Raw genomic sequence first — 14,894 nt, 5'->3', positions numbered from 1 at the left:
TATTTTGTAATTCAATAAAGGTTCTCGGCCTTTTGCTTTGAAATGAGTGGAGTTTGTTGTGCATACTGCCACTGATGCACATGGAAGGTGCATATATAAGTACTGTGTATTGCCAACACATACGCTCCTTGTTCCTGAAACCAACCAGACCTTGTAGCATGTGATGATATTTATTTTCCCCATTTGATGACCCCGGTCAGAAGTTCACAGTCCCTGAGGCTAAAACAACCTCCATAACTAAATCCACTCAACCTGAAAGCCTGTGCAAACAGGGGCGTATGGGCTGTGTTCAAATGCAGTGTATGGAATAAACACTAGTGCGTCTATCTGAGTTGAGGTCCATGTTTTGTTTTTGTTTTGTTTGTTTTTTGCTCAGTGGGATCTCTACCCTCCCCGTACTGGAAGAATTACTGTCGGCTAAATGAGTATAGCCATATATAGGTCATGAGGCTAAAACAATGAGACAAGCTGTCATGCCACCTCACCAGTCTGGCAATTGTTCAGCCATAACACACACTGGAGTGATTTGATTGGCTAGAATGGAGCCAGTATTTCTGATTGGCCATCACAAATCACCAGAGCGAACAGTAGCCATTGCAAACCTCAGTTAACATGAAAGCAAATCCTCTTAGATCTAGAGGATCTAAAGCGGGCGTCTTATCTATGGTGTGTTCATTGTGTAATTGTTTTTGATTGGAAGAGTTTCATCATTTAGTCATCGGATCTTTAGTTGTGATGTTTTACTTTGCTTTATTATAGTCAGTCTCTTAAGTTATCAGTTGAATGATTCAAAACTGCACTTTTTCACAGCTGCATTTTGTCACATACTTTGACTCTGATTCAGGGTCAGCTCACCATGTAAGTACTAAGAGAAACTGTGCCAAATATTTATTTATTTTTATGCAGTGTATAAGATGTTAATGCAAAATCAAAAATACCAGTCATGCCTCTTTAACCTGGAGCAAAAAAAGTGAATAACGTCAGCCACAGTTGCGTACCTTTTAGTCATAGTCGCAGATGGACTAGTCTGGCTTACTGTTTATTCAGGATAGAAACTTCAATAAACTACTAAGCAAACTGAGATTTAGCCTAAAGCCTTGCGCTTCTTTAACATTTGCCATCTTATGAGCTCCTGAACTGACTCACAGATGTCTGGCAGCAATAGACGGACACACTGTGAGAAGATGCTGCCCCTTCTCCTACCGACCCCCCCCCCCCCCCCCCCCCCCTCTTCTGCAGACATGTGGGCCACGAGTTGGTGGTTGAATCAGGCCAACTCAGCAGTTCAGGACGGGAGAGGAAGGAAAAGAATGGAGGAGGGGAGCAACGAGCCCTGACTCTTGTCCTGATATGAATTGTGTCCCAGAGACTCGCCGAAACAATGGACACTGACAGCTCATGTGGAAATACTCCCACAGACAGTTTTGACTCTGTGTGTGTGTGTGTGGGGGTGTGTGTGTGTGAGTGAGAGAGTGTGAGAAAAGAGCAAATAGTGATTTGGCTGCAGAGACTAGATGAAGTAAACCACAAAAGGAGTCAGTGGAGCAATGCATGGAGCAGGAAGAACCAAGGATATGTGTCACCACACACAGGAAGTATCCTGTTATGCTGCGTGGTTGTGTAAGAGAGGGTGTTGGTGTTTCAGGTGCAGGGGAGGATGGGACTAAGGCCTGTTCAAGCCTGCAGAGGATTTACCTAATCACACCCTATGAATGGGGGGGACCCCCCCTCACCTGGAGGCCAGGAAGGGGCTTTTTCATTGACCCACGTTTATTACTGTGTCGAGGTCAATGAGGTGCTCGCGTTAATGGCGGGATCCACCACATACCAGTGGAAATCTCATGCTGAATCCCCTTGAAAGAATTAAGAACGGTGATGTCCAAGTGGATCGCCAACAAAAGTGGACAAGAAGTCCATATTCAGCCAAAGCTATCATTCTGATTTGCTGCAAAACAAGCCACACTGCCAGAGCTTCTCAATAGATGAGATGTGTGTGTGTCTGACTGTGTGTGTGTGTGACTGTGCATTTGTCTGCTTGGATAAGGATGAAAAATGATCTCATTCAGCTTTGGAGACAACATTTTCTCTGGCCACTTATAAGTCGAGTTGCAGTGTGATGGATTATTTGTCTTGCCCACAGTGTGAATGAGATGAATGTCTCCAGAGGCAGCGTCATAACAGAGGATCACTTTTCCTGTGGGTTGATGGAAGACCTTCTCAGCAAGGCGTCTTCTGTGAGACGGACTATCTCGCCCTTTCTCAGTCTCTCCTTTTTTTCCCAGATAACAACAAATAAAAACTGTCTGTGTGATGGGACGTCACTCTTTGCACCTGTTCACAGGAGAAAATGTCTCAATTTTCAAGTGTGCGTGTGTGTGTGTGTGTTTACTTGCTTGGTTGTTCTCATTTCCTTACCTGTCTGCTTGAATGTCACATCCTCCGGCATTTCCTGGTCGGTTTGCACTATGTGTGTTTGCGGCAGAGAGAGAGCCAGACAGACCATAATCTTCCTAGTCTGCTTGTTGTCAACTGCAGCCGATAAAAAGATTAGAAAGTGACTTAAACCCAGATCGGAGGATGAAGGTGGAGGTTACAAACTAGGACAGTAGTAGATGTCTTCCTGAGATCAATTGTGGTTTTGAGGAATCCGAACCAGGTCCAAATAATACCGGGTCGGGTTGGGTCTCAATTCACTACATGTCGGAACAGGAAAGACTTCTAGACTGCAGTATGGATGGATGGCTGAGGGACACGAACCAGAAAGCACAAAAAGTCAACCTATGTCTCCTTTTTAGTGTCTTTCCTAATGTTTAATATTCCTACAGTATTTTTAGATGTGTCAGTTTCTATATTTGGCTTCCAGATATTGTTAACCTTCTCATGTTGGCTAAATACACAGAGTGAGATATGTTATTGCAAGCCTCTGTGGTTTTCTTCAATTCAGTTGGTTTACATAATGTAGTAAATGTTTCAGTTCACTGCTCCTCCAGAGCAACCACTGCGTTCTCTTTACATGTGGGTTTATTATTCTTCGCTCTCGCTGCCAGTATGGCTACGTTTGTTAGCCGTCACGAAACATGTGACGACGCTATTTAAATAACATGAATATGTTCAACACAACAACAGCAAGTGCATCTATTCTCGTAACAATAAAACTCAACGAGCTTATTGCAAATTAACCATATTCCCCTTTTCCCACTTTAAGTGAGCCAACGTGAATAATACTCACACAGGACTCATAAACGTTGTTCTCTTCATTAAGCAATGTGAAGCAAATTCAACTGAGAACAAATCTTTTTCAGCCTGGGGGCTCATTAAACATTATTTGAAGACTGCAAATCTTGTGTTTTGGTTTGTGAGTGTGGGGAGACGAATTGATTTAATTCAGCATTTGTTGTGACGTTAGTCATAGTAGATCTTTTGTGTTTGTCTCTTGGCTGTGTGGAGAGGAATATAGAAAGATTGGATGTGAGAAACCCGTATCTTGTACTTTTCTCATATTTTAGAGTCATTCTGTTGTCTGTTATCCTTGAGTCGGTCCTGCTCTCTCACACATTTAATCACTCAAGTGGACACTCGTGCAAACAGAAGGCCAGACAGGTGGCAGTGACACAAGTCCAAGTCTGCTGCTGTGGCGTGTGTCACCGCAGCACTGCCAGAATCCATTTCCCCTGATCCCATCTTTGCCAAAATGCCTGTAAAACAGTTTGTCATATGATTGCACTCGTGTGTTTTAATGTCTTCAATCTTGTCTTTGAAAAGAAATGATTGGTCCACCTTTTCGAATGTAAAAAGTCCATGATTTCCATTACCTTTTGTATTCCACACTGACATGTATTTATATCTTCACATGGGTCAGTGAAGGCATTACCCCGGGTACCTGTTGGCCAGATGGCGGTGGAGACTTTGTGGAGCTTAAATCAACGGCATGTGTTTCCTTGGTTGGAAACGTGCATATGATCAGCAGAGAGGCAGCTGGATTAAAACCAGAAGCAGTAGTTAGTTATATTGAAGAGAGAGGGAGAGAGAAAGAGAAGAAGTAGGCAGGAAAGTTAGTGAAACCCCCCCAACAGCGCTTTTTCTCTAAAAGGGGGAAACACTTAATGGAGTGGAGATTGTTCCTTTTGAAAGTTTGGAGGAATGCAAGGCCCGTCTACTCCATCGCTCTCCTCTTCCTCCTTCTTTGATGTTCCTCCCTCCCCTCCTCTGCTATATGTCACACACACACAAACACGCAGGTTAATCTCCTTACGTACGCACACGCACTCTCACACTCCCTTCTCTTAAAATACCTTTCTCTTGGTCTTAACCTCTGTTCACCTTGTAATTTGGCGTGTTTATTGGCGGTGTGTGTGTGTGATCGGGTTTGCTGATACCTTACCTGCAGCAAGTCTTAAACCTGTGACTCCCGCCCCACCCAACCACACAGGCCGAGCCAGAACGGAGCAGACGAGGCAGCTCCATTTAACGTGTCCCAGATGTGCAGCCCGGCCCCTGTGTGCCGCGGTAACTGTTAGAGTGAACTCAGTGCAGGGATTGAAGGAATGGAGGGGGGTGCGTGCAAAGAGCTACCCAGAACACATTTGCATGCAAAAGTTTTAGAGCTTCGCCTTGTTTTATGCAGACCGTTTTTTTTTTACCTGAGTCTCACCTGATTCTTGTTTGAGTTTTCTAATCCTTTCTTTTTCTTTGTGTTCTTTTATCTGTGGGAAGCATGAAGCAATACAAATGCCCATTGACAGATGATTTATTTTGTTTTTGTAGTTTTTGAAGGCAACATGACAGTCCAGACTCGAGGCTCTATTTTTTTTTTTTAATCAGTAGTGGAAGAGGGTTTCAGATCCTTTACTTAAGTAATAGTAGTAATACTATTAACGTAGTGCAAAACTACTGCTATTGTATGTAAAAGTCTTGCATTCAAAATTAGCTAAATTGATTTATATTTAAAAAAGTACTCGTGATGCAGAATGGCTCCTTTTTTTTTTTTTTTTTTTTTAGATTTGTATGTTTTTTTTTTTTATAATATCGAAGAGTTTCATCTATAACAAAGCATCATATTTTATCAACTGAAATGTGTTGCATGTTAACTTTTACTTTGTAAGGTAACTAGTAACTGCTGTAGTGGAGTAGCTCAAAGTAATAGAAATATTCAAGTAAAGTGCAAGAACCTCAAAATTGTACTCCCAACACTGTACTTGTACAGATGTACTTAGTAATGTACGTGCGGTCTCTTCTCTGCACCTATAACGCAGCTTGCAGAAGATCACAGAAACTTCCAGTAAGTTTCTACCCAAACCTTCAGTGCAGCTGTCGATTTATAACCACGAACGTTTATCAAGCTTCTCCAAATTTCCACCCAAGGCACTGCCTCAACCACCCCTGCAAGAATGTGAAATATGTTTGCATGTTTAAAAAAAAAAAAGAAAAAGTTCCTCTTTATTCTGTCTGGATTCTTTTTCCATGTTAGTGTTAGCTGAACGTCTTGGCAGCGGTCAACCCCTAAACACACAGACTTCCCGGCCGTCTCCAGTGGGGGAAGAAAGAGACGTCCAAGAATACTGATTGTTTTGGTTCATTCCTCACATTTATATGTGTACGTCCCTTTGGAAGGGGCTCCACTTGCACTTAACGTTGACAAAGGTGAAAACCTGACCTGTCGGCTCAAAAAGTTTTTTTGTTGTTGTTTTCTTTGCTTCAGCTTATTGAGAGGAATGCAGCTTATTTTGCTGTATTTGGATGCGTAGTATGAAACCACTGGAGAGTCATGAAAACCAACTATTTCTGAGCCCACGCTATGAGGAGAAAGCAAAAGAAAAGGGCTCTGTATTTCATTAAATTGTGTCTTTTCTGGTGCGAACAGGACAAAGAAATGCTAATGTGGCTAAGAGGGATAAGTTGTAGTGGACATGTACGCTTACCGCACTGTACCGCATTGTACTGGGCTGACTCGTTTTGGCTGTGCTCTGTCATGTGCTGTTTCATCCCGTTCTACTTTGTGCCATATTCCTGGTGGTTTTGAAAGTGAGAGAGCTGTGTGTGTGTGTGTGTCCGTCTGTGGGGCCCAGGAATGAAGCCCACTGCCACAGCATCCAGTGACCTAATGCAAAAGGCAGCAGGGTCTAGCACTATTCACCATTCTCTCTGCGTGCCTCGTCTCTCCCCCTCTCCAGTGATTATGGTCTCTCATGTCACTAAGCACTTTGTCACGCTTGGCCGAAAACCATGATGGGGGCTGGGGGGTTGTTGGGGTGCAGGAATGTCACTTTCATAGATGGACTGTAGCTGGATATGCTGCAGGCAGAGCAACATGCCCTAGGTCATGGGTTGTAGTTTTAGCATACAGATGTGAACTGATGAATATATCGTGGCTGTTCTGTGAGAACCGTGCTTTTAAAATGAAAAATATAAAATATCAAATTGTCATGATCCCATCTGCACAGTAAATGCAAAGCTACAGATAGTTAGCTTAGCTTAGCACAAAAACAATCTACCTATCAATAAATAACTGAATTTGCCTACCAGCAACTCTGAATCTTAAAAATTAACACGCAATCTCATTTGTTTAATATGTACAAAAGCCAAAGTGTAAAACCATCAATTTGCCTTTTAAGTTTATAAATTTGGAGAGACATGGTTTTCACCAGACATCGACGGTATGGTAATATGTGCTCAAGATGCTACATCTCATGTAGCTTTTTGTATCTCAGCTGCCTGTTCGGAACAGGCGGATTTCTTGGCCTCCGTTGTTGTTGCTGCTTTCTCGGGAACCGCTCATCCAACAACTTCACATTAGACTCTGCACTTCTTTGGGTCCTCAACAATACACTCGCCAAGAGTGAAGTCGACCGGGTTCGACCGATTCATGTACCCAGCTGCAATGTGGTCTTCTTTGCGTGGTGTTGCTACCACAGCAGTTGGCTTTATCGCTTCTGTGAAGCAGTCTGAAAGGATTGTGTGTTTGCAAGTTCCTCAGCTGTGCTGCTAGTGTTTGGGTCATATCACTGAGTCAAAATATCATTACCGGGGGGGGGGGGGGGGGGGTCACACCCGTGCGGGGCCACCACTAAAGCTGTTAGCAGGGTGTTGATGTTGTCGCCTTTACCCCAAGTCTCACGTGCACATAGTAACGAGGCTTTCCACTGATAGAGTTGTGTTTTTAAAATGAGGAAAAGTCTATCATAATAAACAATATAGTTCTTGAATAGAAACCAAACAAACATTTTAAATATTACAAATTGATTCATAGCTGCTTTGACTCAGCCAAGCAGAGATGATAATTGGAGCTTTTTTTTTAAAAGGATGGATACAGCATGTTCCTCCATGTTACTGCCCACCAAGACAAAGATTTCCATTCATACAGATTAACATTTGCATTCACACATGCAAGCATCTGTGACACTGACAAATCATGAAAAAGTATTATACGTTCTGGCTGTGGTTCCAACACATGTATGTACCAAAAGTGCTTAACATAGTGAGCCAACTTTCACAAAGCCCTGTGTGAAATATCACACATGAGGCCGGCCTCAAACACCTCTTCAAACATTAGAAGTCCGAGCTTGCGCTTGGTGATTGTGGTGCCTCTGAGGAGAAAGCATTTGAGTCATGTTGGTGGCTGTACTCTGTGCTGTTGAATATTCACTCGGGTGCTAATGTTTTCACATCAAATGCTTGCAGAGTATAGCGTACACTAACACCCATCATACAAATTCCCCGTGGATTAATTTCCTCATACCATTAATATATTACTCTCATTCCATCGCACATTCCATTACCGAAGCGGAAGATGGATTTGAAACGCTTTATCAAAAGTCGAAGTGTGTTTTTCTTTTGGTTAATTTCCATCGTGTCGTGTTTACGGTCGTGCCGAGTCTGTAGTGAATGTAAGAAGACCTGCCAGGAACAAGTGTGCACAGAGCTTAATGGTTGATCATAAAACTCTTTAGACTGCTGTCTTTTATGGGAGATGGTGGAAAAAGCAGTAGGACTTTAAAGGGCTTTCTCTTCACAGCTTTGGTTAACTAGAGGGGCGCTGCAGGGAAACGGACTAGTTCTCTTCTTTTTCCAACAACAGCGTGAGGCATTCAATTGCAACTGAGAGCCAGATGCGAACTACTTAACTGGCTTCTAATTGGGCTGTTTTTCTGCCCCCAATGCAGCATTACAACAAGACATATATAATTCAGGACCTATTTAGATGATGATGTCCGGTAGTTCTCATTTAGTATGGCTGTGAAAAAAGATTAGCAATATGCCAGTGATGGACCACATTACTAAAAACCGCATCATGGCAAGCTTCAAGTGGCCGGTGGCTTTTGGTTCAAAGCAGACCACGTCTTTCTTGAGAAGTCATGCAGGTCTTCAACCTGTTCGGAGATATCCCCAACTACGTTTTCCACCACATTCCTCGAGTGTCATACACTCACACACACACACACACATGCAGAATCATACACCCTGCCACACACATCAGCAGGGAGCAGAATGTAGGAGTCACCCAGAAGCTGTCTTTCCACCTCTGACCTCTTTCTCCTGACCTGTTGTAGGTTGGAGTTTTAGCATCATGTGGTTTTCAGCTCCAGTATTCCTAAATTAAACACCTTTTCATGATTACTTTATGCCAGTATGGCATGACAAAGTTGAGGACAAAATGCATGACAAAATGCTAGAAAGCAGGGCAATTTGGAAATCCCTCTGTAAAATTCTGACTTTTCTTCTTTTTCTTTTTTTTTACCCATCCAGCTGTGTCAGAGCTCTCGAATTACTCTGATACTCTTTACCACAGATGTTAAATGTTGTTTAAGTGAATGCATGTTTTTTTTCCATCGCTGTCAGCATTTAGCTTCGCTATTAGCTGTTCTTGGCTGGTGGAACCTTCAGTTTCAAACTAACGGAAGTTTAGGGTAAATACAAACAGCTGATGCTTTGTGCGTTCGTAGATTGTGCATCGACTAAATTTCATATTCCACACTCTGGTCAGTAAATAACATGTGTTGTTAAATGGCATTGTGAAAAAAGCACCAAGCTTTTCTAACAGGCTTTGATCTGAGGTGCTGTTTAGTCTGCAGATGCCTGGGAGTCACCCGATGGTCTTTGATTAACGGGTTTACCCATCATGCTTGAGTGTAGCAGGGATTATGTTTGTCAGGAGTGGTTACGATAACCTGTGTGATCAGCTAGAATGTGCTCAGTTAGTTTAGCTCTGCGTGTGTGTGTGCGCGCCTCTGCGACTCCCACACTGCAGGATCAAGTTAGATCGAGTTAGGACTAGAAAGCTGTGACACCTGATAGTTCATCCTTACTTAGCTTCTTTGAAGTAACCACTGACCTTTTATGAGATTGGACTGGTTTAGAAAAGTATTTTTTTGATGTGTAATTAAAATTTTAAGCTGGAACCAGAGAATGTGTTTTGACTGAAAAAGGGCTTAAAACGATTAATTGATAACCAAAATAGTTGCAGACCAATTTTCTGTCAACAGACTTTTCAATTAACCCGCTCTGGTGCACTTAAAAGGTAAATACTGTGTGTTTCCGCTTTCCTGTAGTGAATTCAGGTTTCGCTGAATGTGAGAATTTCAACCGACCGCTTCACCTGCGTCAGTTTTCATTGTTGTTAAAAACCCTTCCTTGTACATACTTGGTTTAAACAGCTGTCGTTACAAAGTCAACACCTGTGTCGGTGTATCAGTTGGCTTGCACTGGGCTAGTTTTCTGCTCACTATGTTTCCCTTTTGAGTTGCTGGTCTTACCTACTTAAAAACAGAAATAGAGGGGAGAGATGTGGGGGGGGGGGGTTGTATTTGAAATTGTTGTTCATTACATTGCTGAACAATGAAGGACGTCAGCGAAACATCATTTAGACATAGACCCTTTTAAAATGAGTCCGTGTACACCCAGCTTTAACCCCTGCTCAGCGTTACTTAAATCTTTCCTCTTCAGCTAGTGCCCCAGGACTCAAACACACCCCATGTCTTTGCATCTGTGGGTTTCTTTAAACGAATTATGCCAACATGGGCTTCTTATGGGATTATGCAGAACAGCTGTGAGACATTATAACCAGAAAGCATGCTTATAGTGGTACACATTTCTGTCCTACTAAAGACGCTGGTGATGTGGTTTCAGACTGAGGTGCGGGTGTGGAAGGTGGAGGGTGTTACACCAGAGACCTGTAATGAGACTCTGCAGCGATCCCCTCCAACATGGTTCCCATCAGGGAGACTTGCACTTGTGGCAGAAATTCCAGCCCTGAAGCAAATTATTTGTCTGGATTCAATCAAATCAGCTTTTGTCCAGCAAACTAAGAATACCATGCACTTTAAGTTTGATGATATTCAGATTGGTTGCTTTTAAAATGGCATATTGAAAAAGGACTTTTTTTTTAAATTTGAAAGCAGCAAAAGTTGATAAGATACAGTACGGCTTTTTCTTTATCTAGTGTAATGCAGTTCTGGCACGGCAGTTTGGCTCGACTCTGTGAGCACTTAACAACATTATTTCATGCTGTGCCAAGAGACGTCAATCTACTTTATCGCTAACACTCATTTATCATTCTTGTTTACCCCCCCAATGTAGTCATCACCCATTCCTCATGTGACACTGCTGACACCCACAAAAGCTGCTTCTCCTCTCATGGCAGTGACTTTCACACTATTCCCCCCCCCCCCCCCCCCCCCCCCCCCTCAGACCCTTCGTTTCTGAGGCTGTAGTAAAACATGCTGCTTACTCAACATTCTGCTCCGGAGGAGCAGGAGGTGACGGTGGGGGGAAGAAAACTTGTATTAACGATGAGTCGGCATTGCACAGGGAGGTGTATGGCAGACGTCCACACTCCTCTTGAGGCCGAAGGGTCGACTGGCCAGCTGGCTCTGCTCGGAGACTCCATAGTCAGGGTTCTCACCTTCCACAGTGTACTTTGAAGACGGGGCCACAAATTACAATGTGCTTGCCCCATAATAATTTCGGAAAGCAGGTGTCCCAAACACCAGGGTAAAAAGATGACTCATCACCGTTGCCATGGAAGTACAGGAGCCGATGCTCCCGCCTGGGGACCCTCACTTCCTTTCACATCAGGCTTTGCTGTGTCCAGATTTCCTGTCCGCCTGAGAATTGAAGATTAGAGAGCAAACGCGTTATTTTTCTTTCTGTCATGGAGCGTGCTCTGTATCATTTCTCGCTATCGTGTCTTTATCAGGACTGTAACTCAATAAATGCATTCAGGCATTTTTTTCCTCAAGTGTGACACTTTGGAGTTTATTTTTCATTCCACTCTTGCAAAGCCTCAATCCTCCCTCCTTTATTTTATCTAAGCAAGTCCGTGAGCATGTTTGGCAGCGGCTATGTTGTTCTGAAGAAGTAATTCCTCTATAAGGGATTTCATTGTTTTATTGATTGCTCTAAATCTCTGGTTGGAAACATCGTGCTTTAACTGAGATTACCGCGCTGATCTTCCCTCGCAGCTCATTCTTTCCACATTGTTCTATATCGTTTGGGGTCTCTTTACTTCCTTGTTTGTTCTGAGGATAGGTAATGCATGTATGTGCCTGTGTAGAAATGCACACCGGAGATCTCTACAGCTGCTGCCTGGTAGCAAAGGGGTGGGTCCCCTCTGTCAGCACAGGCAGGAATGCTCTGCACACTCAGCGTTTTATACGAATATGCACACACAGAAAGAGAGAGTGTCTTACTATTATCCTTATGTGAATCTCCAGTTCACATGCTCGCATGTCATTTTTCATACATAGGTTGGACTTGCACTTAACTTACTTGTGGAGTAAACCAGCAATAACTCAGGCCTTGGTTTTGGCATCAGTAAAGACAACTGTGCTAAGCCACACATGGACTACAATCCATATAAATGATTAGCAGGTCTTTCACAGAAAAGCTATTTTCAAACCCATCTGTGCATAGTTTGATCAAAGGTTGTTGAATGTGTAAAGCAGGCGGTTTGATTTAAAGATGTAGGCAAAGACTCGTGCACATGTTTTCTAGTTCCAGGATGGAAACTCTTCTGTTGTCAGTTTGTTTTAACTTTCCAGATCCTCCTCCTCTCAATCTTTTTGTGCCTTTTTACGGTGTTTAGATTTCCCCTTGTTGCCTTTAACATCTGTACACATGGAAGGAAGAATGTTTTCAATTTGTGTTGCCTGCATATGATGAAACCTAATTTCTTACACTTTTTGTTTCTCTGTCGCCCTTTTTTTACAGAAGAGGTCGACTATGCCAACTACGGCACCAACACGATAACTCGTAGGAAGAAGGCGGTTGTCGCACTGCGCAATAATGACATCAACCGCAAGCGGCCACACATCCGCATCGGCATGCCGCAGGACTTCCGGCCCGTCTCCTCCATCATTGATGTGGACATCCTACCTGAGTCTCACCGCCGTGTCCGACTGTATCGTCACGGCTCGGACAAACCCCTGGGCTTTTACATCCGAGACGGAACCAGCGTGCGCGTGACCCCGCACGGCCTCGAGAAAGTCCCCGGCATCTTCATATCTCGCATGGTGCCTGGAGGGTTGGCTGAGAGCACCGGGCTGCTGGCGGTTAACGACGAGGTGCTGGAGGTTAACGGCATTGAAGTGACCGGGAAGTCCTTAGATCAGGTAACGGATATGATGATTGCCAACAGCCACAACCTGATTGTGACGGTCAAGCCGGTGAACCAGCGCAACAATGTGGTCCGCAGCAGCAGGATCTCGGGGAGTTCAGGCCAGTCGTCTGACAGCAGCGGATCGACTGGTTACCCGAGTTTGTCAGTGGCGTCTGTGGGGGCGATGTCCTCTGTAGCACATGGTTACCAAGACGAACTGGAGAGTGACGAAGAGACCGATATTGTCATTGAGAGCAGCCTCAAGCGGCCGTCTCAGAGGTCCAACGCTTCCCTGGCATCCAGTGCGTCTCGCACGCACCAACAGACACCGACGACAGCTTCAGGCCCAGCGGCACCTCCAAGCCCGCCCACACGTCCTTTATCGGTGGTCTCCACTGCCTCCTTTCACTCCCAGCCGAGCCTCAACGGAGGGTCCTACCACCACCACCATCACCACAGCAGCCTCAGCTACCAGCTCCACAGAGACCTGAACCTTCAGCACAACCCGCACCAGCAGTCCCAGCACCGCCATCACCAAGTACAGCCTCCGCATCACAGCAGCAACCCAGCCCTCCGCCACAGCAACGGCAGCCTGCACAAAATCCTCAGCTCCCTGAAAACAGACCCACGACACAGCCTCGCGCTGCCCAGGGGAGGGGTGGAGGAGGACGGCACCGTCATTACCCTATAATACTTATAAACACACACAGAGACAGAAACTTCCCAACTGCTCAGAGACTTAAACTGGAATACCAGGCCGGATAAATATGAGCTTTAGTGGGTTTTGTCAGATACTCATTTTGTGACTTCTGTTTGTTTTTATGAGATCATTGATAATTGGAAGTTACAAGCCAGGAAACAAGGAAAATGTATTGTATATATTTCCTGTATTTTTTAAGGTTGTCTTTGTCTTACATCAAAAGATTTGTACGTATGTATGTCGTAAGCATCGGAACAAATAACTGTTTTTAGGCAAGTCCACTGTATAGTAGAATTCTGAATGTGCCTACAGCCTAATATCTTTTGTTAGTGACCACTTTTATTAAGATCCTTTTCATTCTTATTACTGGGACCAACTTGGGGTGGCTTATGGATGTTTTTAAAGAGTAAATCTATATTTCTTATATTCTGATAAATGCTGTTTAGAGTATGATTTCTTTTTTTTTTTTAATAGTTCTTTTATGCATTGATGAATGTGATCAAATCCTTGTATCTGTTCCAATAAATTATTCTAAGTCTGCGAGCTAGAAATGTGATGTTTGGTTCAGCAGTTACATTTATGGATAATGGTTTAATTTTGAAGGTCCAGTGCTAGAGCTGTAGTGGTTTCTTTTACCGTTAAAACTACAATTTTCTCTTAGCTTTTGAAGACTGAACAGATTCAGTGATATATAATGAAAGAAAAAACAAAGTTTAAAAGGTTTAAAGTTTAAGACATGAAAGTTTCTGTGATTCAATTAGTCTTCGATTAACACCATCCTTATTATCCTCACTTTGTCACTTAGTTGTGGGTGCATAAATTCACTATATTTTGAATTGTTTCATCAAACATTTGTGGCAAAGAAACGCTTTGTCTACTAAACATACAGGAGATGCAGGTTTACAGGGAATACAAAGACAAAGTTGCATCCTGAAATATTTCCAGCTTGACAGGGTTTTAGCATCAAAACAACACAAAACGTCAAGTTCTGTGTTGTATAAGCCCCTCAGAAACTATAGTCGGAGGCTTTTCTCCAGACTCACAGCTGACAGTCAACAAAGCAAATCATTATGACAGCAGCGTCTGTATACGAGGAATGCATAACCACAAAAGATGTCGTAAAGGGGTGTGACTTTCTGGAAATTACTAGTAGTGTTATCCCCGTTCTACAGTAAACGTGTAAAGATATTTTCATTTCAGTGACTACAACAAACTACACTGATTATTGATAATATGACTATTTAAAGTTGAACTTTAGAGCACTTTTCATTCCTTATTCCTGTAATGTAAATCTGCAGTTTGTTGCAAGTTCTTGCTTGTTGAAGGCAGTAGTCAGGTTGGGTAGGATACATAGGTCAAGTTACGTCACAAAATAATGTGCTCTATAATATCAGAAGATTGACTTCCTTTATTCAGACAAAGACGGTCTTAATCGTAATCCCAGCTATTGAACATGGACATGCAGTAGCTTTGTCCTTGGGCAGAAGCCTGCCAGCAGCAGCAAACGCCTTTCACCTCTCTGCTAATGAATGTTTGTCTGCTGCGTTTACTTAAGATGCCTCACTGCTCAAACAGCTAACAGATCATTGACACCAACTGGTC

The 14,894-nt window shown here is 43.3% G+C and overlaps 1 protein-coding gene across 1 annotated transcript in view; it reads left to right on the top strand.

The window, feature by feature from the left end:
* The window catches only part of pard6gb (par-6 family cell polarity regulator gamma b), a 28,421-nt gene extending 14,589 nt beyond the window's left edge, over positions 1-13,832 (top strand). Inside the window, exon 3 of the mRNA XM_079176244.1 lies at positions 12,205-13,832. Within this exon, the coding sequence (XP_079032370.1) occupies positions 12,205-13,283 (1,079 nt within the window). The 3' untranslated portion in view covers positions 13,284-13,832. The remainder of the gene's footprint in view (positions 1-12,204) is intronic.
* Positions 13,833-14,894: the final 1,062 nt, after the last annotated feature.

The sequence above is a fragment of the Pholis gunnellus genome (genome assembly GCF_910591455.1).
Source record: "Pholis gunnellus genome assembly, chromosome: 16".
In the NCBI taxonomy this organism is placed as follows: domain Eukaryota; kingdom Metazoa; phylum Chordata; class Actinopteri; order Perciformes; family Pholidae; genus Pholis; species Pholis gunnellus.
This window is presented reverse-complemented; position numbering and strand designations above follow the sequence as displayed.